The 10331-nt window shown below is 37.5% G+C and overlaps 1 protein-coding gene across 1 annotated transcript; it reads left to right on the forward strand.

Annotated features, from left to right (window-relative positions):
* Positions 1 to 3425: 3425 nt before the first annotated feature.
* gpr25 (G protein-coupled receptor 25) lies at positions 3426 to 5123 on the forward strand. Its single transcript, XM_026168258.2, has one exon. It carries the CDS (start codon positions 3631 to 3633, stop codon positions 4732 to 4734), a length of 1104 nt encoding a protein of 367 aa, XP_026024043.1. The 5' UTR covers positions 3426 to 3630; the 3' UTR covers positions 4735 to 5123.
* The last annotated feature ends 5208 nt before the right edge of the window (positions 5124 to 10331 follow it).

Below are 10331 nucleotides of genomic sequence, written 5' to 3' on the forward strand. Positions count from 1 at the left end.
ACTAGAGTAAAATGTGGATATTATATTAAAAACCTAATTAACCACCTACATGACCGAATTTATGGAGCCAGAAAATGATTAAGGGCCAAACATTTTGTAAGTGTTAGTAGTGTTTCTATTAAGATGATGATGGTTTCTCTTCTCTAATTGTCTTTTTTTTTTTTTTTCTTTATCTTTTTCAGCAATCTGTGTTGATGGGAAGACATTTCAAAGTAGGGCATTTGCAGGGCAAGTTCTCGCATTACTATTTGTTGGAGCAAGTAATGCTGAACATTCATTTAGCAGTTCTACAAATCAGTTAGCTACTTTGTCAAGCAAACTATCGCAAATGTAACTGCATGGTTCTTTTATTGTGGCCAAAGGAAATCCCCAACACATTCACGATGTAGGCTTTGTAAGAGTGTATGTTAAGGTCACCTAGCAAGCTGGCACAGAGGGCAGTCATTGCACTGTGGAAACATTCACATTATTTTACAACCAAGCAGCTCCACTTCAAATCTGAGGAAGTTTGTGCACATTAAGAGCAGATACACAGCATGGGCGTTGAAGAGGAGAATGATGCTGGTACCACAGCTATCTTTTAGATGTTTAAAGATGTCGCTCAGGGGAAAAACACGTTTTGCTCGTTTTTTTTATGTGGTGGAAGAAATTCTACTAGCGTGTATGCAATGAGGTCAGTGTGCTCAGAGGTAAATGTAGCTACAGCTGGCTACACAGGAAAAAAAATAACCAACATGTACAAGCTAAACTGATTTTCTCTAATACCTACCTCTCACTGTAGGTGACATTGTAATATAAAACATTATTTCTAAATGCTCCAATTATCAAGTGACTATTAAAAGTAACTTTAGCCAACTTTGGGAGTGTGACTAGTCTCTAGTCTGCTGTAATAGTGGGAGAGAAATGCACTACTCGCGATATGACATGAACTGCTGATAAAGAAAATGCATTCTTAACCTGCTGTGGGCCTGCAGGCCTCACTTTGACAGCCCGGGGAAAAACATCTACTGTTGTCTTCTGTTACTCACATTGCCAACTCTTTGCTTGGGTCGTGAACTCTTAACAATGACAGAGGAGAGTCAGACACCTGGGAATTGTGCTTACATGACATTTAACCCAAGTTTCACAGGAATGACTCTTTTAGTTGTTTTTGACTCATTTATCCCCCACACTTTAAATCTACGTAATCACGTATATGTGAGCATTCAGATGTTATTCTGCGTTTTGCATCATTTGGTTTTGTACGTAAATGAGACAAAAAGTGGGTTAAAACTGTGGAGTATTTCAGACATCAGGGATCAGGTAAAATAGAGCACTGGGGCTGCGCAACCCTTTGTGTTGGGGGAACTTTTGATTCAGTTAAACTGCTAAAACAAGAACCTTTCACACCCAAACAATGGACTCCCTTCTTAAACGTAACACTTGACAAATGAGGAGCAAATTGTACATCTGTGTGTGTGTGTGTGTGTGTGTGTGTGTGTGTGTGTGTGTGTGTGTGTGTGTGTGTGTGTGTGTGTGTGTGTGTGTACAAGAGCGCACATGTGTGCATGTGACCCCCCACCACCACCACCATGTCTAACAATCACCCTGACACATACCACCCTTTCTCTCCTCGAATAAAAACAGAGTAAAAGGAAAAGAGAAATCATCCACTGTTGAAGTACTTTACGAGATCCTCCTCCAAACAGAAAAAGGACTGAGTATCCATGGGAATCTTAGCACGTTAGGGAGGCCTTTTTCCCTTCCTCTCATCCGCTCTCCCCCGCTGCACCCATGGACCAATGCAATTGTTTATTTTCTCCTATTGAGGCTGCTCCATTCACTGGCTCTCACATTTACTCTGCTCAATTGGAGTGAGACAGCACTTATTCGAGGAGAGGAATGTAGCGTTCCACTGACAGAGCAGCAAGAATGCAGGAGAAATAATTAAAACTTTTCCATGGAAAAGGTACAGCTGAGTGTGAGGGAGAACAACGTCGAACCAAACAATGAGCACTGACAGGATTTTCTGCCGTGATGAGTATATCCACACATCACCTTGACACTACAAAGTGAAGGAGTGTTTGAATAACGTACAATGCTAGAAAGTGGAGCAGGGATCCCATAAGAAGGTCATTCACTCACTGCGCTTTCTTAACTGAAACTCTCCGCAGAACAATAACACATTCTCCAGGCTCCTATAAGATGTGGCCAGCCTCACTTTTTCTGGCTCTAACACAACAGCAACGAGCCAGACCAGGGACTTCGTTTCACCTTTGGTCTGCCCTGTCGTGGTCGAGGTAGTCGTGATGACAGTTTCCTTTCCGGTAACAAGGGTCCACTCAAATTCCAAAATCAAACTCTGAAGTCCATTTATTTGACAAAAGTGATTTTCAGTGTTGCTCATGGTCGTTTTTTGTGGTTATGCGTGGAAACATCTGTGCACAATGTACACACATCTCTTTAGTGTCTGCTTGGTTTTATGACTAATATCCTCTGCTGACTCTGTTGGTATTCAGGCGTAACCGAGTATATCTCTGGTTCGCGAGATACATGTTTTCGTTTTTGTTCTTCTTCTTTTTTTTGGTTTTGAGGTTTTGGTCATATACATTTCCTTGGCACTCTGAGGGTTTCACACAAATGTGTTTACAGTTGTACAATGAAGAACTTCTATATCTAAGTTCAGACATGTAGGTCAGCTGCTTCCTAAAATTCAACAGTATAATATGCTGTCACACAATTACAAATGTGTGCACTTATGCAGTCACATTGTCTGAACACAGCATAACTGAAATCATGATCACTATACTGTTTAATGAAAGATTTGGACTTAAATAGTAAGAGTCGTGCAGGCAGGTGTAAGCAGGTTAAAATCCGCAAAAATCTGCACAAACAAAGATGAATGCACCGCTGAATTTTAAGTAATGGAAAGCTTACTTTCTCTATAAAACAAAATAAAACAGAGGTGAGATCAGCAGTTCAAATATCAAGTCTGACAGGAAAAAGCATAGAAACAAGAACCAAACAGTGTATATCCTGTCTGTTTCTACTGCTTTGAAGTAGATCAGTGGCATTTTCTCAGGAATCACAGCCCCTGACATTAAGTGGGAGGTCACCACATACAGTATCAAACTGCCCCCTACTGGTGTGGCACATCAATACACAATTTCTTTGATAAAGGAAAAAGAAAATGCGCTCATGTAAAGCAATTTAAAGGTGAAATCTGTCCTTTTTTATGAATATAGGCACCATCGTATAACAATCTAGAGTAGAAAGTTGCATAAATATGTATAAGACTTCAAAGTTTTTCAGAAGGAAAACATTTGTAGGAGTTCTATACTTTAAATGCAAAAGTTTTGCACTCATACAATCTGCTGTACCCATAATAATGCACTGTAATATTGGAACATCACGTTATTGTATAGCAAGTTTGATTAATGTGTGTCAAGTTTTTTTGTTTGTTTGTTTTTGGCAGACGGAGAGACGGAGAGACGGAGACGCAGCACAGTAAAGTGAGAGGAAGAGAGCTGAAATAGGATTCTCTGTGGTTAGCACTTGTAATATCAAGCAGCTGCATGCTGACATGGTTAGATTAACCACTCTGCCACAATACAACGGCTGCACTACAGAGCCTCTGTGTGATCTTCCAGAATGGACGGATACACAACTCCTGTAGACTATTTGTACATTTCTGAGAACTACACTGACAATTTTTCGCTTTATGATCTCCAGGAAGAGTGTGAACAAACCCTTAATGGCTCAGAGTATTTTTTGCCTACAATTTATTTCCTGATATTTTTCACAGGATTTGTGGGCAACCTCCTTGTGATCCTAGTGGTGGGAAACAAGAAGAGAGGTGGTCGTCTCGTGGACACCTTTGTTGTCAACTTGGCCCTGGCTGACCTCGTCTTTGTCCTGACGCTGCCACTGTGGGCCATTTCTGCAATGAAGAAAAATTACTGGAACTTTGGGCAATTTAGCAACTTTCTCTGCAAGATGAGCAGCTACATGATTGCTGTGAACCGCTTCTCCAATATCTTCTTCCTTACCTGCATGAGTGTTGATCGCTACCTGGCTGTTGTGAAGCTGATGGATTCGAGGTACCTCAGGAGTAGTTTGTGCATTCGTGCCACTTGTCTTGCAGTGTGGGCAAGCTCCTTGGTGCTTGGCATCCCATCTCTGGTGTACCGGAAAGTAGAGAAAGATGGCAATTTCTGTACAGAAGATCGAAGTTCACCTTTTTTTCTTGGAATAAGCCTGGTCATGGCCTTACTCACCTTTATCTTCCCAGTGTTTATCATTATGCTCTGCTATGGCACCATCATCATGCACCTCAACAAGCACTGTGCTGCTGCGGGAAATCCTCGTGCTGAAGCGCGCCGCAAGCACTCCCTGAAGATGGTCCTCTGCATCATAGTGGCCTTTGTGGTGTCCTGGCTCCCCTACAATGTTTTTAAATCCATCACAGTTATTTTACGTCTCGCAGACGTTGAAACCAGCTGTGAAGTTAACTCACAACTTAAAAACGGGCTCATCATCTCCTGCTGCCTGGCATTCCTCAACAGCTGCGTGAATCCAGCCATTTACTTTTTCTTGGACCATCACTTCAGACGACGTGCTGAGATGATGTACAAAACCTGCTTGGGAAAGTCAAAGATGCTGCAGAGCTTCAACTCTTCAGCTTCATTCACCAACGGCTACACTTCAGAGAGCAATGGAACAACTGGTGGGAGAAGTCAAACTCAAATGGTTTAGTAGGAGGAAGATTGATATGGTGAACTCTGGAGGTGTTAAAGTAATAATGTTACTGCCACCCTTAAGATCAATTTAACATCTTGTTTGTGCATCATTATATGTTTTGTTTTTTGATTTTTATGATACTATACTTTCAAATTTGTTTTTGGCCTTTTATTGTATTTAACATATCAAGCATGCATATATTACTTGGAAAAGTATGATATGGATTTTTCTTAAATTGCAATTTTCCCATAATATCTGCTTTGTATGAAATGTATTAATGTTGTAAATATTTTGCATTAACAGACAATATCCTACAGTTGCATTAATTTAGAAATGTAAATAACATTTAACATTTGTAGCTGAACAGATCATTTGGAAAAGTGGAAAATGAAAATCAAAAAATATTCTGTGTCTTCTGTGTATCATTTTTATAACTATTATAATTATTTTCTATATTTGCATAATATGGTTGCAGTTAATAAATAAAATCTGAACAAAAATGTTGTGGGACTTAAAACTGAATCCTCTTTAATAAAGCCTCAGATTTCTGTGATGAATTGATACTATGACTAAAAATCTGCTAAAAACAGTAGTTAAATTTAGTTACAGTTACACTTAATTACAGTAGTTACAGTAGTTATGGTTAATAGCGCTAAATGACATAATTTATTATTTTGGTTTAATTTAAATATAAAATTAAACCAAAATTAAATTAAATTAAAATATAATGATCTGCAGATGTATTTCGTAACTTAATTAAAACTCAACAAAAAATTTGTCATCAACATAAAAGGCTGCACACTGAAAACTTTTATTAAAAAAACTCTCCCCAGAGTTTTATTTAATTTTCACAGTTAATTACATAACACTAAAAATAACAATAATAACTAATATAAGTCACAGCGGTACAATTTCAGTTGAGCCAGTTCACTAATGAAGAATAGATAAATAAGAGATGTCTGTGAAGGTTCTGAGAGATGAGTTCACTGTAGAGTAAAAGTTTGTCTTGTCCTTACAGAGGAAGTGTGTGTTTTCACACATTATTTCTCACACGTTTATTAAAGCTGGCTTTGTTTTGGTTTGGGGGTTTTTAACCTACAATGATAACGCATATTTTGGCACAAAGAAATTACACAACTGCATTAAAATGTGAACAAACAATACTTCTCTAATTGCAGCAGAGCAGCATAGTTCTGCTAGGTGTGAAGCTTAGGGTCTTACAAGGGACCCAACTTCCTTGTCTTGTTATGTTATACTTTGTCTTTTAACTCTACCTAAACAGTTTTATCATTTTAGTACTGATATGAATCAATATCTTCTTTTTCATGGAGCCCAAATAGGTGATAATATATAAAATAAATTTTTAAAAAAACAGAAGTGATGTGGGATTCTCGCTAAAATATGAAGTATAGGGTCAGTGATCTCCATGTGAACTGCAACAGAAACCGAACAGAGATGAGAAGGTGAACATGAGAAAAAAGTGCGCTGACACATATAAGGAGGCACTGAGCTGGCAACCCGAGGTCAACCAACACAGAAAATTGCAACAGGAAGCAACAGTTTGGTTTTGTTGAGTGAGTGGGGGTTGCTTTTTCCTTTTTCTTATTTTTTTCAAATTTTCTTTTACTTATTTATGTTCATGTGTGGTGGAGAGGTCAGGTTATCTGTAACACAAATGTTTAAAAGTTGCATATTACATATTACAATCGTTTTTACATTTACATTTGCATTGTAGCCCCTCACCCACACACACACACACACACACACACACACACACACACACACACACACACACACACACACACACACACACACACACACCCTTTTGACCCCAACTCAGACATAACGTGCCCCAAATGCAGTTTCTCAGAAGTCAAATGCATTCGCATGATGGCAAAGGGGACGTCAGGTGTGTGAAAGTTCAAATGTTCATGCTTGCCCACTTGTTTTTCAGTTGTATGAGTGATTTGAATCATGTGAAAAAACAGACTCAGTGCTGGCTGTGAGAATAGGGAAGTCACGAATTCCCCTTTCCTGCTTTTAGATATATCTTACCAGCTTTGGTTATAATGCTGGCACAAATATTTTACCTGCTGTTTCTGGCATATAAAAATCACAGCTGTTAGACAGCTGTATCTTGTGTGTGGAGCGCACATGCACACACTTGAGAAACATTAGTCTATTCTATTCAAATATATAGACACAGTGGACATGTATGTTGCCTGATATAGATAATGGTCTTTACTAAAAAATAGGTGTATATATACTGTGAGTGAATCATGTTTAGGTGGTTTGCGATCTAAAAACAGTCAAAATCCAAACCCTTTATGTTAATATGCAGTTATTTCTGTGTTTTTTGGTTTGGGTTTTTTTTTTTTTTGTTGCACCAGTTTGCCAAAGTCATTTCAGTTAAACTTGTTTTTGCATTTATTGCACAGGTTGCTTTGATGAAATGTTTGCAGATAATCACAGACGATGTGCAAAGAGGGAACCAGAGGTGCCAAGTGCTGCAGCTCTCGGGCTCAACGAACAGCTCTGGGACACTTAGTCATAATATTTTTCTTAACTGACTAAATGTGAAATGTTTCACAAAGATGACATGTGTTCTTGAAAATATATAATGATTCATTCCCTTTTTTGTTGTCTTATTTTTAAAGATGGCATGGGTCGTGTGGGTAACAGGAGATGCTTCTCACACTTCGCCTATGAAGTCAGCATACAAATGCTAAAGCATGCTAATGATGGAAAAATGTTTTCTTCAAAGATTAAACTTTATTTGCAAATAATTTTTTCTTAAATGCAATTAATTCAGTGCAGCCCATGTTGTTGTTAATGCTAAAAGTCACGTGGACTTAACCTGTGAGGTCAACGCTAACTAAATGCTATTTTCACACAGCCAGATTTTATCTCTAACCCAAAACTAAAATACATTTCAAATACGAAATGTTATCAGATTATTTTGTCTACGCTTCAGTTAAAAGCTGTGAACATTTTGCAATGTATCACTTTTATATGACACAACTATAAAAGAAAATCATAAAATAACTTTTACAGGCAATGTCTGCTACCTGATATCTACCCCCAACTGATTTAATTCTGACACTTCTACATTCACAGCAGAAAATCTATGGAAGAAATGCAAATGTTAAAGCTCAAACTCTTCGGGTAAGGAAATGACTTAGTCGTCATTCTGCCAGTCAAGCACACGCAAATTGAAAGGTGAGACCTTGGCACTTGGTTTTTATCAAACCTTTCTTACGTTTGAACTGCCAGTTTCTCTTTCTAGTGTTGGCGTGACTATGAACTTGCAGTGTTCTCATAGCATTATTGCAGTTCTTTCCCCTGCACTTGTTACAAAACCCCTATGGGCTAAAACAGTCGTGCCCTATGCCGTGTGAACGTTTCTGTTCGTTTTTAAAATTAAAAGTAAGTTTATTCTTGAGCCGTTAAGTCATTTTAAGAAAAGAAAATATAATAATAAAACAGTGGTGTTGTATTTTAATGCTGACATCAAAGCTAACTAGAACCATTGTGGCTGTTGGTCCGTGAGTGTAATCTTCAAAATATTTTTGGTTAATGTTTCAGTCTTCACAAAAAGGCCATTTATGTAACTTCTGCAAGTATCAGATTGATTGATTACTCAACACAACTTTCTACTTATTCTTTCAATTATGCTGGATTTACACTTAATATTAGTTTTTATTTTTACTTTATTTTTCCTGTAGTTGTCCCTTGTTTTGGCTTGGATCATAGCTTCTTTAAAGAGTTTTAATGAAAGAGGTTTCAAGGCATAAACGGCAAATAAATGCATTTCATTCAAATATTAATGTTACTAATTGCAAAAACAAATATAAAATGAGTATGAACGTAAGTACATGCACAGTAGTGTCAAAGTAGCCATCACTTTTTTTTTCTTTCTTTTTTTGTTTTTGCCCCACTTCAAGCAGTACTGCAAAATAACGGTGAGCAGCTAAAAAATGTTTACACCCCCTTTCGACCACAAACACATACAACATTTGCAATGAGATCATGCCAGCATTGTAAGCCTCAGATGAGACGACTGGCTGTGGTTTTTATAATCTCATAAACGAAGCCTGCATGAGCAACATTTGATAAACAAGGCGTCTCAAATAAACACTGAAAGATTTAAAATCATGCACCTGCACAGATATGCCTTTGAGACTTTCCTGTAAGGAACCCTGAATAAGATTTAGCAACTTTCTTTCCTTTGCTAACAGGAATAGATCATTTGGCTTATACTGAAAGTTTTCATAATAATTCTACATGAACTGTGTTTCTGAATAATGTGTATGCTATGTTTTTAAAGATAGCTGCTGTTAGAATAAAAAAAGAAAAGAGATGTTTCAGATTTTTTCTGTCTACCGGAAAAATGAAACAACACCTCAACTGATGTGGTTACATGTTGTTGATTACAAGAAGCAAGGAAGTGCTGAGGAAAAAAGAAAAAAAAAGACAGACAGACGTTGTTTACTATTAAAAACTGGCTATATCCTCTTTCAATAACACATCCAGATGAAAACATCATCTGCTTTACACTGACTTACAACTCAGGATTTTATTATGATTATGTCACTCAGTGTTCAGGGCACATAATGGCTTGATGTTTGGGATTAAAACCACCTGCAAAATCTGAACAAAAACTTTAAAAAAAACTATAAAAAATCGACTGGTTACATCATTTAATATTCAGAATTATGTTATTTAGCAGCGCAGTGGTTAGCACTGTCACCACGAAGCAAGAAGGTCCTGGTTTTGAAACCACTCTCTTGTGTAGTTTGCATGTTCTTCCCACGTCTGAGTGGGTGCTCTGTTGAAACTCCAGCTTCTTCACAATACAAAGACACACACGTTAGTTTACCTGATGATTCTAAACTGGCTACAAGTGTGAGTGTTTCTGTGCGATGACCCGACAATAGACTGATGGCCTGTCCAGCATGTACTGCCTCTTGATCTGTGACACTGATGACCCTGAATTGAAAATGTAGTGGATATTCAGCTGGAGATTTTTATTGTGGTTGTCCTAAACATTTATTAGACTTACCGGAAAATTGTCTTCTTCGAATCATTCCTTTTTTTAAATAAACCTCATTTGTTGGCCTTTGTTAGTTTTGAAACAGAGGTGGGACCAAGTCATTGTTTTGCAAGTCTCAAGTAAGTCTCAAGTCTTTATCCTCAAGTCTCAAGTCAAGTCTCAAGTAATGTCAGGCAAGTCAGAGTCGAGTCTCAAGTCACTGGTGTAAAAGTCCGAGTCAAGTCACAAGTCTGAAACTTTGAATTTCAAGTCCTTTCGAGTCTTTAAAAAAAAAAAACAACGAAAAAATAATGTTGCAGTTATATGCTAAATGTAAATATTAGACCATGTAATTTTAAATCTGTGTTTTTCTCAACACATACAAAATAGTGAACTTAGAAAATATACACAAATTGTGAAATTGCACCTCTTTAAAATGCAGCTCAATTAAACTTAGCTCCAAGAATAATTTTCACCGACAGTTCTGAGATAAGCTGCATGTTATTCTTGGATGCGGTTGTAGGACCAGCTTTAAAATCGCATGACAAAAATATCATACATATTAAAAAAAACTGTATCA

This window comes from Astatotilapia calliptera, chromosome 5 (assembly GCF_964374335.1).
Source record: "Astatotilapia calliptera chromosome 5, fAstCal68.1, whole genome shotgun sequence".
Lineage (NCBI taxonomy): Eukaryota > Metazoa > Chordata > Actinopteri > Cichliformes > Cichlidae > Astatotilapia > Astatotilapia calliptera.

What these genes read in the sequence shown, in the direction of transcription:
- gpr25 (XM_026168258.2), top strand. Translation starts at nt 3,631, where the DNA reads ATGGACGGATACACAACTCCTGTAGACTATTTGTACATTTCTGAGAAC.